Source organism: Stegostoma tigrinum, chromosome 31 (assembly GCF_030684315.1).
Source record: "Stegostoma tigrinum isolate sSteTig4 chromosome 31, sSteTig4.hap1, whole genome shotgun sequence".
NCBI lineage: Eukaryota > Metazoa > Chordata > Chondrichthyes > Orectolobiformes > Stegostomatidae > Stegostoma > Stegostoma tigrinum.
This window is the reverse complement of record NC_081384.1, coordinates 24,379,096-24,396,090: the sequence shown is the minus strand read 5'-3', so window position 1 is coordinate 24,396,090 and position 16,995 is coordinate 24,379,096. Positions and strand designations below refer to the sequence as shown.

Here is a 16,995-nt window from a genome sequence, read left to right as displayed (position 1 = left end):
GTAGAATGCAAATTACAAAGGTTCACTAAGAGGCAACTATTCCCAATTATTGCCCATTTGTAGAAGGCAAAAAAATTCCCAAATGATCATGTTTTATATCAGTCAAGAGACAACAAAGTGGGGCTGCTGTATTGAGGATGCAAGATCCCATTGCACTATAAAATACTGAATTATTAATTTGTATTATAATAACATATTCTAGTAATTTAAATAACACACATTAAATAAAGAATATTCATATTTTTCAGTTTATTGAAGTATATATTCTCCAATAGTATAGAATCAAATTAAAACTATTTATACTTCCTTAAATTGCAAATTGATACTTTTCCATTTGTTAAAGTTTCAGGGCTACCCCGATCTAAAGAAGATATGAATAATTATGGAATTGTGTTCTAATATAAAGCTTGTTATAAAAATAATTCTATCTTCTGAACTTGAAGTATCTTCAAATTTTGTTTTAAGAAAAAATATGAGTCCAATTTTGTTTTCCCTTTATTCTTCCCTGGCATGTAAGGGTTGGTAGAAAATTACTGTTGAATTGAATGGCTGGATGGGTCATTTCAGAGCACAGTTAAGAATCAATCACAGCCGACCGCCATACTAGTCTGAAAAATGCTGGAACTTCTTTGATCTCACAAGCTAAGCAGGCTCAGGGCCTGGTTAGCACTGGATGGAGACCATCTGGGAATACCAGGTGCAATAGAAGGACTCCAGTGGTGCAGAGGTAGTGTCCCTAATCCTGGACCAAGAGGTCCAAATTCAAATCCCACCTACTACAGAAGTAAGTAATGTCATCTCTGAACAGGTTGATTAGAAAAATAGATTAAATTTAAAAGAAAACAATCGACCAGAGCACATACAGATGGCACATTACTCTCCCTAAAAATAAATTAATGAACAGGCTTATACAACAATCCATAAATGTCTTATAGTCAAAGCTACTGAGGCTATTCTAGTTTTAGTAATTGATTGGAATTTAAAATTCTACCAATTGCTGTGGTGGGATCTGAACCTGTATTCTCAGAGGACTAGCCTGGGACTCTGAATTACTGATGAAGTAACATTATAGCTGCACCACCCTTTCCTCAGGAATGTTAACTTTAAAGTATTATTATATGTGTATTCTCTTTGTAATCAATTACTCCAGAGTCTGCTCCACTTAGTTTTCCTGTGATGATATTCTCACTTCATACCTGATTCTCTTTGTTTCAAAAACATGTCTAGGTCATCTTTTCATGTATTCTTATTATTTCTTTTCTCAACAATATAGTGTAAGAAAAAACAGTTTGTTTTAACAACTTGAACTAATGCATTCACAACCCCCTGTCAAATTCCTGAAGTGAATCCTATCTTGATTTGATAAGATGTGGAAAGACTTTTCAATATTGTTCAAGGGATGCACACTAACTTGTGGGCTGCTGCTCATTATGCAATGCAATTTTTCATCTCTAGACAGCATAGTTATTTGTTTCATTTAATACTGTGGAAATCAGAAACCAATAATAAATTGTTTAATTTCTTTCTGTACAATTCTTAGCATTTGATGAGACGAGATGATCAGGGAAGGAGTCAAAGTGAATTGCCTCCACATTATTCAATTTTATGCTACTTCTGTGGTGATATTTCAAACATGTCTTGTTTGTCAAGCCCAAATAGGCCAAGTATGACCAGCAATAACATAATTACTCTTAGCAGCTGAGAGAAACTATATGATTTACTTATTAAAGCCATTAACAGGCAAATAGTTAATTTCTAGACCTTTACTAATATTCAATAATCAACTTTTCACTCAACATTAATATTTCCATCAATATTACTTGTACTGAATTTCTTTTCTAATATTTTGAAGAAGATTGGCCTTAATGACCAGTTAATAAATAATCCATTTGTCATTGGTTCAGACCAAAAGTTTTGGATGAGGGACGGTGTCTAGTATCAGGAGAAATGAAGAGATTATTATTATTTGCTATACTATGTTGTACAAAGTGAAGGATTAAATTATTCAGGGGTTTTTCCAACACTCCTTTAACCTTTGACAAAAGATCCATGAAAACTCCACAGAAATATTTTATGCATAAATACCCATTTTATGCATAAATACCCATTTTATTGACAGAAGGGCAGTACGGTGGCCCACTGCTGCCTCACAGCGCCAGGGACCCGGGTTCAATTGCACTCTTGGGCAACTGTCTGGGTGGAATATGTACATTCTCTCCGTGTCTGTGTGGCTTTCCTCCGGGTGCTCCGGTTTCCTCCCACAGTCCAAAGATGTGCAGGCTAGGTGGATTGGCCATGCTAAATTGCCCATTGTGTTCAGGGATGTGTACATTAGGTGGGTTGTAGGGGGATGGGTCTGGGTGGGATTCTCCAAGGGTCAGTGTGGACATGTTGGGCCAAAGGGCCAGTTTCCACACTGTCGAGATTCTATGATTCTATGTTTTCTTGGGGTTCCATGACTCAGCTGCTGAAATTAGGCATTGGGTTGAAAAACCACAAGAAATAAATGTTTGGAGATTCAGGATCACCAGTTCTATGTTCTCTGGAAAAACGAAGATGAAGAGGTGGCCTGTTAGAGGTCTTCAACATAATGAAAGGGTTTGATAAGTTAAACATATAAGACGCAACACTTGTAAGTAAGAACCAAATAAGGGAGGCATAAGTATAAGATAACTGCTCATTAAAAACATCCAATAGGAGAAACATGTTTAAAAAGCAAACGTCAACCATGCTGATGTGCTTCTGAAATCGTATACAGCCAGATTAGATCATATATGGCCAGGCAGCATCAGAGGAATGGGAGAGTTGACATTTTGGGTCGGGACCCTTCTTCAGAATTTCTGAAGTAGGGTCCTGACTCGAAATGTCAGTTTTCCTGTTCCTCTGATGCTGCCTAGCCTGCTGTGTTCATCCAGCTCCACACTGTGTTATCTCTGACTCGAACGTCTGCAGTTCTTGCTATCTTTTAGATTGTGGATGTCCTTCTGTTAAGGATATCAATGAAACAGGTTGATTTTTTTAAAAATCCTCCCAATGATTTTGCAATCACAATTATTGGTATGAATTTTCTTGTTCTAGATTTACTTAAGTAACTAAAATTAAATTTTCCAGTTGTTGTGAGGTTTGAATTCACATCGTGTAATTATTAATCTCAGTCTTACTGGTCCAGTAACATAACTGCTGCTCTACCACAAAACACAAGTGAACACTGAAAATACAGAATCAAAAGAAAATGCTTGCAATCTGAAATAAGAACTAGAAATACTGGATCAAAGAATAGCTTTTCTGGTTGATGATCGTTCTTCGTAACTAATGATATGTTGGATCTGAGGATGTCATGTGACCATGCAAGAGGATCGAGCAATTAGGAAAGCAGGTGATATTTTGGCTTTCTTCACAAGAGTACTTGATTACAGAAGTAAAGAAGCCTTGAAAATAGGTGATAGGTTGTGATGGAGGATCTGGATCAGCGCAGACTTGGAGGGCTGAAGGGCCTGTTGTTACTATATAGAGCATTTGTAAAAGTCTACTTATCAAAAGAACAAGTTATTTGCTGTAGAGAGAACACAATGACATTTGCCAGCAAAATCCCTGAGGAGAGATTGATGAGACTGGACCTGTCTTTTCAGGAGAGATCTCATTGAAACTGAGGAAACTCTTGTGCAGCATGTGAGAGGCTTGAAATACATGGAATATTTCCCCTGACCTATGATTCTGGAATCAATGAACATAATCTCAGAATAACATGTAGGTCATTCAGGACCGGGATGAGAAGGAATTTCTTCACTGAAATGGTGATGAATCTTTGGAATTCTCTACCCCACAGAGCTGTGGAAGTTCAATCATTTAGCAGGTGCTAGACAAATTGATAGATTTCTGAATATTAATGACATCAAGAGATAGGGGGATGATGCATGAAAATGGTCATAATGTAGGTGACCAATAGTGGCCTAATTCATTGATAGATCAGTTTCACTGGGCAGAATAGCCTACTTGTGCTCCCATGTTTCTATAATAGGGTTAATTGAAAAGAGAGAACTCATGTTTCACAGAGGTTGTGTCCCTCCCTCTCAGCCAGGAGACCTGGGGTAAAGTCCTTCCTGCTCCAGAAGTGTGTAATAACATCTTGGAGCAGGTTGTTTAGAAAATATCTTACATCAAAAGAGAAGGACACACAAGGAGAGCATAAACGTCAGCATGGCCCCATTGGGCTAAATGGTCTAACAATAATTTATATGAAGAGAGGTGATGATTTACAATGAACGAGATGACAGACATTGTTAGTGTAGCATTTACTTTACAGTAATCTTCTTCATTCTACAATTTTTTGTAAAATTAAGATACATGTAAATGTTAAAGCTTTTGACTTCTGTTATTCAGTTGCACTAATGACTGTGCTTCCACTGCTTTCTGCGGAAGAGAAATCTCTACTAATGACCCTTCACCCTCTGAGAGGAAAATCTTCTCATCTGCAACTCAGAAGCGTGACTTCTTATTTTTAATCCACATGTGCCCTTGTTCCAGTCTTCCACACAAAAGGAAACATTCCCTCAGAATCCACCCTATAACATGAGAAAAGGATTGGAAATCAATGTAGTGGAGGGAGGATGCAGTCACTCTGACAGTGTGTCCAAGAAGAGAGTTCCCTTTGAAACAAACTTACCTCTAATACTTTCAGAGCAACCTGGGTAAGCCAACCCTGCTTACAGCAGGAACTTTGCTCATCAATTTGCCTATTTAATTAAAAAATAGCAGCAAGCTGGTTATGCGCAGCATGTCATTTTTTGACTTAGTTATCCCAATCCTACCAAAACCAGACAGGAAATATTTCCAAAATCAGACCCTTAGTACATGTGTAGCTTAAAAAAAAGCACTATACAATGCTATAAATCCAACAATACTGGAGGAAAAATGTTAGCTCTGATTCAAATGTCTGAAATCAGCTCAAATATTAAAGGTTTTTCTTCCTTGCCTTCTGTACTACTCCCAATTTTGCATCTGAAAATGAGAAAGTTAAGTGTGTAGCAAAATTGAGTTGAGAAATCTGATGTGTTTTAATGAACTTTAAGAGAATCATGTGGCAGTTATTCAGGAGGGAAGATTAAACAGTTCATGTAACAGGGTGTCAGACTTAATTCAGCAATATGACAGGTAAACTGTTCAGCACGGTCTCCATTTATTGAACTTTGTTGTCATCTTTAAATTAACTGGCATCATCTTTGTTGTTGGTGAAAGCCAAGTACCATCAGAGGCTCTACTAAAAATTTAAGCGCCCTGTACATGGGTACTGTTCTATGCTTTCAAGCAGTTCACAGTACTTTGTGTACTAACAGTCTTAAAAAAACTGATTTTACTTTACCCTAAGGCATTGTAAACAGATAAGTCATAAACAGTTTAAAAGCCTGAGCCTAGTGCTCCTCAGTCTGTTTAATCTTCATCTTTGGGAATGAAAAAAATCTCAGCATTTAGTTATTTCAATGTAGACCTCAAATTATCAAGAAATCTGAGAAACATGACATGATCATAATGATCTATAGTTAGTGAACTGAACATGGAAAATGTAATCCAAACTGAGGTACTGTTCCATAAGCTTATGTTGTGCAATTCTGGAAGGGAGAGTCCATTTATGTAAAATATACAGTATAGTGCATTGTTACCTAAGAGACTTGGATTTTTGAAGTGAACAGCAGTAATGAGCGAAATACTGTAGTATTTATGAAGTGCAGGTAACTAGCAGAAATGGGCTTTGTCTGGCATGATTTACAAATTTAACAGACATTTAGACAAATCCTCAAAAGTTCAGCAGACAGAATTTTGAGGAAGGTACAAATTATTACATTCATCTTTCTCTAACATCCTTCAGCCTGACAACCCTCTGATGAACTCTGACATTCCAATATTGGACTCTGCAATGCTGAACTAATTCACCCAGCTGTCGATTATGTCTTCACATCTCAGATCCTAAACTTTGGAAATCCCTCCCTAAAATTCATTTTTTTTAAAGAGGACGTGATGGGCTCAACAGCTTCTTTTTGCACCATTGCAATTTTGTGATTCTATAAATAAAACATTCATCAGTTGCAAATAAATTGATGATATATTCTGTATGGGCACAAAATGATAAAATAGGTCAATATAAGTGTCAAGTAGTGAAGAATTAACTGCGTTCACTGGTCTGAATTGTTTCTTTTTATCTTTTATTTTTTCCTCAGGTTTTTACCAGATATGGGAAATGCTACATGTTTAACTCAGGAAGTGATGACAAGCCTCTATTGACTACCGTCCAGGGGGGTACTGGTAACGGCCTTGAGATCATGTTGGACATTCAACAGGATGATTATTTGCCAGTCTGGGGTGAAGCTGGTAAGAACGCTTTCCTCCTATTCTAGCAGAATTGTAGGACTGGGAGGAAAGTTACAGCCAGAAATTATGTGAAGCGAGAATTTCATATTTACAAGTGTTCAGCACGTACTATCATTATTTTTATGACCTCAATAGCTCCATCACTACATTTGTAAGATTTCTCAAAATCTACTTGTAAAGAAAAATCTGTTTGACTTAATTTACAAATATACCAAAACTTTCTTTAATATGAAGGTGAATGTTACAGCCGGGAATAATTTAAATGGCAAAACAGCTCGTCCATCTGTTGTAATCGGTGATTTAAATAGGTTTGTTGTTATTAGTACTTGGCATCCAGAAAAGAAAAAAAAATAACTAAGTAGTTCCCCATTTGATTATAATTGTACTGAATGTTTAAGGTAAAATGTGGATGTAGTAGACACAGAGATTTATCTATACAATTCTTCCTTGACTAGTTTCCTAGACATGACATTTTAAATCTCAATTCAAAAACATTGCATTCCGTATCATATTCAATAATCTCTTTTTTGTACTTGTTAAAAGTGCTGATTTTTTTTACCTTGTGTTAATTTATAATGTGAATTGCTGGAATCAGCAAGCAAGAGTTAAAGCAGAAACTCACACAATGAGACAAAACATCTGTTCTGTTCCAGATGACTTGCCTGTTAGGTTCTTCATGACTGCAAGTTGATAAGTCTGAGAATAAAATAAATTGCAGGTGACAATGCAATTGGCTGGAGTTTTTGTATTTAATGACATGCATCCTTGCCACTGCCAAGGATTGCTTTTCTTCAGTGCTGATAAATTATCCTTGTTCTAATGTAGGACGGGAAATAGAGTTGTTGGTTGTTTTATTCCATACTCAGAAAGCATGTTGACAAGCAACCTGATCTTGTGTCAAATATTCATTTCAACGTGGGGCATCAGCTTTGATTTCTCGCTGTTTTGTAAACCTTTTGAAAAGGAGACAAGGCATAAAGATTGAACTGCTGTCTTTAATGACAGTTAGAGGTCAGAGTTCTCCTCTTACAGAGTTATATCAGCCACAGTCAATCTTCAGTCAGCCATCATTCTGTGAATCTCTTCAGGCCACAGTCTGAGCATTTGTTTGTGTTTTAAAAAGCAGTTTCAACCTAGTGAGGGAATGCATTAAAGGCAAGAAATCTGATTTTTAAGATCTTTGATTATCAATAAAATGTGTTGAGCCTTAATTATTTTATAGACTCATGATGTGTTACAGAAAATTGAAAATGTATTTTGTGTGAGTTGTTGATCTAGTTATGTGCCCAAAGCCTGCATTTCAATTTGGCAAGAGCATAGTGCATTCAAGTTAGAGTCAATTTCATATACAAGTTGACTCCTGACCTTTGCTCCTAAACTCGTACATTTTTCAAGTGTCATGTGTTAGCTTTGGGAGAGATAGTTATGGCAACAAGTCTAGAGAGTCTTGTGGTGATGGTTTATGATATATTATTTAGGAACTTGATTTCTATCGTAGAAACAAGTAGGTTTTTGATTTTCAGTTTAACGACTCAGAAACGGTTTTTTTTTAAACACTCGCTCTAAACAGCATTTGTAAGAAATCATACTAAAGCTAAATGACTGGAACGTTTATCTAGTGTGATAATTGCTGAATAATTACCAAGTTGGACTTTATGACATAGAGAAGGACAAAGGGAGGTCAGAGCTTGTTCAGTTCAGAAGAAAATATCCTTGACATCAGATGTCCTATTTAGCAGCCTCAAAGTTGCCAAGGCTTGTTTTTTTCTTTATTAGAGTTTAATTCATAAAATCAGTCAGTTGATCTGTGTCTAAGTGTCTCTGAGAAAGATTATATAGTGCAAATCACATCTGGTAAATACACAAGATTATGTTTATGATCTTGTCAGTTGAGTAAGAAATTTTAAAGTGAAGGTAGGAATGAGACATCGCTGGAGTAGAATACATGTAAAGGATATTGCTGGGAAAAGAGTTGACATTTTTGCTACTTACAATAAGACCTTTCCATACAAATACGCCTTACATAAATTTTGTTTCTTTTTCTCCTTTTGGTTAATAAACTTACATTCCTTACTTAAAAGTCTCCATAGTCCCTTGACAGTGGAGTTGCAGGTAAACAGTGTAGTGAATAAGGTGTTCTGTATGCTTGCCTTTATTGGTCAGTGCATTGAGTATGGGAGTTGGGACATCATGTTGGCTGTTTTGGACATTGGTGAAGCCACTTTTAGTATTCAGGCCTCCTTGCTATAGGAAGGATGTTGTGAAACTTGAAACAGCTCTGAAAAGATTTACAAAGATGCTGCCAGGGTTGGAGGACTAGAGACATAGTTTTGGACTCCCCCTGGGATGAAGGTGTCCAAAACTAGAAGGCATAGGTTTAAGTAGAGAGGGGAAAGATTTAAAAGGGAGCTGATGGCAACTTTTTTCACATAGAGAGTGGTGTGTGTATGGAATAAGCTGCAAGTGGAGGCTGGTACAATTATGACATTTAAAAGGCACCTGGATAGGTACATGAATAGGAAGAGTTTAGAGCGATATGGGCCAAATGCTAGGAAATGGGACTCGACTTATTTAGAATATCTGATGGCACAGACAAGTTTGACTGAAGGGTTTGTTTCCATGCTGTACACCTCTATGACTCCATGACTCTATGGAATATCAGGAACAAAAACAAAGTTGCTGGAAAAGCTCAGCAGGTCTGGCAGCATCTGTAGAGGAGAAAACAGAGTGAACGTTTTGGCTCCGGTGACCCTTGCTCAGCACTGATGGTGGCTGGGAAAATGTCAGTTTATATGCAGAAAATAAGGAGGTGGCTGGGGTAGGGAGTAAACGATAGGATAGAGCCCAAAGAGAGAGAAAGACAGTTGGACAGACAAAGGAGTTGCTAACGATCAGGCTGGGAGGGTGAATAGTTGTTAATGGGGACTGTTAGTGACTAGCAACAGGGAGTGTATAGTGGCAGGCTACGTGATAACAAGGACTGGTATGTGGGGTGGGGGGCTGGGACATGGGGGATCTTAGGCCCTAAAATTATTGAACTCAGTATTGAGTCCGGAGGGCTGCAGGTTCTTCAAGCTGAAAATGAGGTGTTGTTCCTCCAGCTTGCATTGGGCTTCACTGGAACACTGTGGCAAGCCGGAGACAGAGGTCAGGGAGCAGGGTGGTGCATTAAAGTGGTGGGCAACAGGTAGTTCAGGGTCTTTTTTTGCGTTCAGAATGTAGATGTTCTGCGAAGTGGTCACCAAGTGTGCGCTTCATTTCCCCAATGTAGAGGAGACCACATTGTGAGCAGCGAATGCAGTAGACTAGATTCTTGGAAGTGCAGGTCAAGTGTTGCTTCACCTGGAAGGTATTGTTTGGGCCCTTGGATACTGGGGATGGAGGAAGTAAATGGGCAGGTGTTGCACCGTCGCCAGTTACAGGGGAAGGTGCTGTAGGGCTGTGGGGAGGTGTTGGGGGCGAAGGAGGTATGGGCTAGGGTTTCCCAGAGGGAATGGTCCCTGCATAAGGTGGACAAGGGAGGGGAGGGGAATATGTGGCTGGTGGTGGCATCTTGCTGGAGGTGACGGAAATGGCATCTGACAATCTTCTGGATGTGGATGTTGGTAGATGGTAGGTGAGGATAAGGGGGACCCTATCGCTGTTGCAGGAGGGAAGAGAAGGGGTGAGGGCAGATGTGTGGGAGGTGGGTCAGACCTGATTGAAGGTCCTGTCGATAACGGAGCTGAGGAATCCTTGGTTGAGGACATTTCAGAGGCTCCCTTGTCAAAGTTGTCCTCATCTGGACATGTGCGACAGAGACAGAGGAACTGAGAGAACAGGATGGAGTCTTTACAGGAAGTGGGGTGTGAGAATGTATAGTCCAGGTAGCTGTGGGAGTCGGTGGGTTTGTAATGGATATTAGTGGCCAGTCTATCCCCAGAAATGGAAACAGAAATGTTGTGGAAGGAAAGGGAGGAGTCAGAGATAGACCAGGGGAAAGTGAGGGCAGGGTGAAAATTGGAGGCAAAATTGATAAAGTTTTCCAATTTTTGACGAGAGAGGGAACCAGCCCCGATGATATCATCGATGTATCAGGGAAAGAGTTGTGGGTGGGGCCGGAATAGGACTGGAACAAGGAATGTTCCACATACCCCACGAAGAGACAGGAATAACTGTGCGGGTACCCATGGCAACCCTCTTACCTGAAGAAAATGAGAGGAGTGGAAAGAGAAGTGGTTGAGAACATCTACCTTCAGTTCGCAAAAAAGACCCTGAACAGCCCTCTGGCCTCAAAATTAAGTTCAATAATTTTAGGGCCTAAACTCCCCCATGTCCCAAACACCCCACCCCACACACCAGGCCTTGTTATCACATTGTCTACCACTACACACCCCCTGTTGCTAGTCACTAACAGTCCCCATTAACAACTATTCACCCTCCCAGCCTGATTGTTAGCAGCTCCTTTGTGTGTCCAACTGTCTTTCTCTCTCTTTGGTCCCTATCTTATTGTTTACTCCCTACCCCAGCCACCTCCCTATTTTCTGCTTATAAACTGACGTTTTCCCAGCCACCATCAGTTCTGAGAAAGGGTCACCGGAGCCGAAACGTTAACTCTGTTTTCTCCTCCACAGATGCTGCCAGACCTGCTGAGCTTTTCCAGCAACTTTGTTTATGTTCCTGATTTACAGCCTCCGCAGGTCTCTTGGTCCATATATGAATATGTTCAGTGAATGACCACCGTGGCCACCAAATTATGAAAATAAAATTAATGGTCTATTGCTTTGGTTTAACTCTGGAACCTGACTAGCCCAATCAACTGGGATCATGACAGACTGTTTTTTAAACAATAATTCCTAACAGACAGGTTAGAAACCAAGGAGGTAATCTGGGGCAGTCTGTCACTGCTGAAGTCAGAACCATGGTCAGCAACTAGTGTCAATATTATTAGCAGCACTTCCAAGGACATGGCATGGATTTCAAATCATGAAAAGTATTTCTTGTGTAAAAGTCAACTCTGTAAATTTTGTCCCAAATATGATCTCAAAAATCTAGTTTTTACATGAGCATACACAGTCTATTCAGTTTATTATCTGGAAGAACCTTGATTTCCATTCCAGGAGCTTTTGCACAAATTACAAGGATTCCTGTGATTTGATCTCCAGATTCATATCAATGATCTCGGCAGAATCTGATCAGAAAAGAATGCAACCAGATTGTCAGAGTTGTAAGGTTTACTTATAGCAGTGGCAGGTAATGCTAAACCAAGAAGATATCTAATGAGAAAGCTGAAAATATTAGTGTAAGCCTGCATCCTAAAAACAACTAGATATTCAACTAGTTTATTTAGTTTACAGATGCTATCTAACATAACTGATTTTGTTTTGTTTAATATTGAGTCAACATGATCATTCCTCCTTACAAAAAGACCCTTATCTGAAACTGTCCTTGAGATATGTTGATGTGTATTCATGCAGTCTAGTCCTATTTTCAGAGTAAATAATATGCTTATTTTTTCAGCATTTACAAAACATCCTTTCCTATTTCCTTAGATGTGAGTAATAATTCTTATTATGGATACAAAAAAGAGAATGTGATTGTAATCAATATCTCTTCTCTGATGTTGAACCAGCACACGGAACTGATATTTACAAATTGATAATGAATCTGTTTGGCTGTCTCATGATGCACCTTCTGTAGTCATCACACCCTCAGGTGCCACTTAAATCTGGAGCTTCTTTTGGAATCTAGATGCTACCTATGTGTCATGGGGCCTCGCTTATCTGATATTATCAGTCCATTAAAGATAGATCATTTCTTCTTGTTTGGAAACAGGGATTAATTTGAATTTCATTATGTGAATTACATATCACAGCATCCCTCAGCATGTACAATCTGATCTTTATTCAGATAATGAACTGCAGCAGTACTACAGCAGTTCAGTACTATTAATACTGCAGTCAGTAATCTTCCTCCTATGGTACAGATACAAGTTCATGGTGCCATGATGTCATCAAAAAATTGTGGAATGATAAGCACAGGGGGCTATTCAATTCAACATGTCTGGGCCAGCTCTTTCAGACAAATGTTCACTAAATTGCTTCTGTTATTTACCACAGTTCAGTGTTATATTCTATTTTATCAAATTTTGGATTTCCCCAGTCTCAACTAATTCTTCATCCATCATTCATGCTATTGTTATCTCCAGATTGAGCTGTTTGAACATAGTTCGGGTTGGTCACCCATATTCTAAATTCTGTAAACTTGAGATCACCACAAATCTCTGTCGTCCCTGCCTTAATTAGTCCCATTCCTCTTTCACACTTGTGCTCTGGATTGTGAACAGTTGTAAACTGAGCGCTTTGCCTTGCTATACCCCACTTAAAACAGGCTGCCATCCTGAGAATGAAACATCTATTCTGACTCACTGCTTTCTATCTGTTAATGAATTTTTAATCCATACTAGTATATTACCACCAAGCCTATGCACCGTAATATCATTTGCTCACCTCATGTGTGGGACCTCATCAAAAACCTTCTGAAAGTCAAAATATGCCAAATGCACTGGTCGTCTTTTATCTTTGTAATGAGAAGCAATCTCTAAAACATGGTGAGAGGTTGGAGAGCTCTGAGATGTCAAGAGATCTGGGTGTCCAAGTGCACGAATTGCAGAAGGGTAGCATGCAGAAATGGAAATAATCTGGAAAGTTAATGGAATGCAATGGTTTATTAAGAGGACAATTGAATGCAAGACTAGTGAGATTATGCTTCAGGTATACAGGTTTTTGGGGAGATTGTATCAAGAAGACTGTGTGTAATATTGGTCACTATACTTACAGAAGGATGCTGATGTGTTGATAGCAGTTCAGAGATGGTTTACTAGACTAACTCATGGAATGAGCAGATTGCCTTGTGAGGAAAGGCTAGACATGCTAAGTCTGTAACCTCTGAAGTTTAGAAGAATCAGAGGCAACTTAATTGATACATATAACTTCTTGAGGAAACTTGATCAAGTCGGTGGTGAAAAGATACTTCCTCTTCTGGAAGAATCTAGAGCTAGGGGACCTAGTTTGAAAATAAGGGGATGCCCACCTGAAACAGAGATGAGGAAATGTATTTTTTCTTTCTTGGAAGGCTGAGGGTCTTTGGAATTCCTTGAAAGGCAGTGGATGCAAAATCTTTAATTTTTTTAAGACAGAGGTAGACAGATTCTTGATTACTGAGGGGATGAAAAATTGAATGGGGTATGTGGAAATGTAGAGTTGCTGTAAAAATGAGATCAGCCATGATCTTAACGAATGGCAGAACAGACAACTAGGGCAGAGTGGGCCTGCTTCTATTTTTTATGTTTGTAAAAACTTTAGCAAATTACTCTGAAAAAAACTTGATTAAAACACCCAGAGTAGACCATTTATAGTGACTGGAACCAGGTGGATCTCAATGATGAGGTCCTTCATTGGGATTGTTAAACTGGGCCAATCGGAAAGCTCTGGCTGTAGATATAAAGAAAAGGGATTCAGAATCCCCTCAGTTCAGGGGACTGACTTTGAGCTGGCTGGTCATGGCCAGTGTGCTATGCACCTGTAAATAAAGGGTGACTTGGTGATGGGACTCTGGCCTCTGTGCAGTTATTTTTCCATTCATTACTCATCTGAATGGCTGATTTTTGTGAATGGGATTTCCTCCCATCCCTGATACATTGTGCTTTGATTGTAGAAACGTTGGCTCAGAGGTTCTGATGGGGAGAATATTGTGGCAACAGCATAGAATGGACTTACTTATCAGCACCAAATGGAAGTTTTAATGCAGGTAACTGCATGGGAAGTTGAAATTTCCTTGGAGCTATAACCCAGCTTCCAGAATGACCCCTTCCCCCCCTCAAAACCTGCAGACTAGGAGATTTCAGAGGATTCCACTCTCTAAATTTGAATTGTTACCCAGGAAAATTTAGAGCATTCGAAACCTACCCTAACTCCTGGGTAAATGATAATGGGAACTGCAGATACTGGAGAATCCAAGATGACAAAGTGTGGAGCTGGATAAACACAGCAGGCCAAGCAGCATCTCGGGAGCACAAAAGCTGACATTTTGGGCCTAGACCCTTCATCAGAGAGGGGGATGGGGAGAGAAAACTGGAATAAATAGGGAGAGAGGGGGAGGTGGACTGAAGATGGAGAGAAAAGAAGATACGTAGAGAGGAGAGTATAGGTGGGGAGGTAGGGAGGGGGTAAGTCAGTCCAGGGAAGACGGACAGGTCAAGGAGGCAGGATGAGGTGGTAGGTAGGAAATGGAGGTGCGGCTTGGGGTGGGAGGAAGGGATAGGTGAGAGGAAGAACAGGTTAGGGAGGCGGAGACAGGCTGGGCTGGTTTTGGGATGCAGTGGGGGGAGGGGAAGAACTGGGCTGGTTTTGGGATGCAGTGCGGGAAGGGGAGATTTTGACACTCACCAACACCTTCCACCCCAACCTCAAGTTCACCTGGGCCATCTCCAACACATCCCTCACCTTCCTGGACCTCTCTGTCTCCATCTCAGGTAACCAGCTAGAAACTGATGTCCATTTCAAGCCCATTGACTCCCACAGCTACCTAGAATACACCTCCTCCCACCCACCCTCCTGCAAAAATTCCATCCCCTATTCCCAATTCCTCTGCCTCCGCCGCATCTGCTCCCACGATGAGGCATTCCACTCCCGCACATCCCAGATGTCCAAGTTCTTCAAGGACCGCGACATTCCCCCCACAGTGGTCGAGAACGCCCTTGACCGCGTCTCCCGCATTTCCCGCAACTCATCCCTCACACCGGGCCCCGCCACAACCGCCCAAAGAGGATCCCCCTCGTTCTCACACACCATCCCACCAACCTCCGGATACAACGCATCATCCTCCGACACTTCCGCCATCTACAATCCGACCCCACCACCCAAGCTATTTTTCCATCCTCACCCTTGTCTGCCTTCCGGACAGACCACTCTCTCCATGACACCCTTGTCCGCTCCACACTCCCCTCCAACCCCACCACACCCGGCACCTTCCCCTGCAACCACAGTAAGTGCTACACTTGCCCCCACACCTCCTCCCTCACCCCTATCCCAGGCCCCAAGATGACCTTCCATATCAAGCAGATGTTCACCTGCACATCTGCCAATGTGGCATATTGTACCCAGTGTGGCTTCCTCTACATTGGGGAAACCAAGCGGAGGCTTGAGGATCGCTTTGCAGAACACCTCCGCTCGGTTCGCAATAAACAACTGCACCTCCCAGTCGCAAACCATTTCCACTCCCCCTCCCATTCTTTAGATGATATGTCCATCATGGGTCTCCTGCAGTGCCACAATGATGCCACCCGAAGGTTGCAGGAACAGCAACTCATATTCCGCTTGGGAACCCTGCAGCCCAATGGTATCAATGTGGACTTCACAAGATTCAAAATCTCTCGTTCCCGCACTGCATCCCAAAACCAGCCCAGTTCTTCCCCTCCCTCCACTGCATCACACAACCAGCCCAGCTCGTCCCCTCCCCCCACTGCATGCCAAAACCAGCCCAACCTCTCTCCGCTTCCCTAACCTGTTCTCCTCTCACCCATCCTTTCCTCCCACCTCAAGCCGCACCTCCATTTCTTACCCACCACCTCATCCCGCCTCCTTGACCTGTCCCCTCCCTACCTCCCCACCTATACTCTCCTCTCTACCTATCTTCTTTTCTCTCCATCTTCGGTCCGCCTCCCTCCATCTCCCCATTTATTCCAGTTCCCTCTCCCCATCCCCCTCTATGATGAAGGGCCTAGGCCCGAAACATCAGCTTTTGTGCTCCTGAGATGCTGCTTGGCCTGCTGTGTTTATCCAGCTCCACACTTTGTTATCTAACTCGTGGGTAACTGTGAAAATGAGTTCCCAAATCAACATTAGCTCTTTCAACTATAGCATCTGATGACCTCTGACCAGATACCCTAAACTACAGGTACAGATACAGGACCGCCCATCCCAAACACTGCTTCCACCCCTAAGCCTTCTGGATCTGTCTCCACTGCTTCAGGGCAGAAGGTACTTTGCCAAGAAATTTGATGGCAGAGGCAATCAAAATGTGCTGTAGAAGGCTGAGTCTTGCCAGAAATAGGCTAAGTGTCAATTACAGTAAGTTTCTTGAAGGGCTTGTCTTCGTAAGGCATAGTGAGTTTTCCTGAGCAGTTATCCCAGACATGCCTCATTAACTACTTTCTGGGCCCCTATTATTCTTGCCCAGTGCTAGCCCAGTCCTCCCACTCACTGCAGGTGGAAGTTCTCAGCACTGTCAGGATATCTCCAGGAAATCCCAGCATCCCTGGCAGCAGCACCATCTGGGAAACATGGCTGTGCACCTGATCAGATGTTGGTAGTTCAAAGCAGCCTTTCATTATCATGCATTGGCATTGCAGACACAAAACAACCCTTCTTACAGCACATGTTCTCAAACTACACAACCTCAAACTACACCTGCAGTTCTCATGCTTACATACCCCCCAAGTTCTGAACATTATAGTTTAGTCCACCGTCATGATACACACTCCCTCCGTCAAGGCCCAATGGAGTTAAATGCCTGTAAAAGGGCCCAACACCTCAGCATTATGTCCTTCCATGCATTACCATTCCTCCACCTTCCATGTCAAATTTTCCCCCT

At 41.1% G+C, this 16,995-nt stretch overlaps 1 protein-coding gene across 10 annotated transcripts in view; it reads left to right on the top strand.

Annotated features, from left to right (window-relative positions):
* The window catches only part of LOC125466230 (acid-sensing ion channel 2-like), a 1,220,788-nt gene that overhangs the window by 1,042,495 nt on the left and 161,298 nt on the right, over positions 1-16,995 (top strand). For all 10 annotated transcript variants that reach the window (XR_007250410.2, XR_009442831.1, XR_009442830.1 and 7 more), the window contains one exon: positions 6,213-6,363. Coding sequence is in view for 6 of the 10 variants with exons in the window: in XM_048560489.2 (XP_048416446.1) it covers positions 6,213-6,363 (151 nt within the window). In the remaining 4 variants the exon portion in view is untranslated. The remainder of the gene's footprint in view (positions 1-6,212; positions 6,364-16,995) is intronic.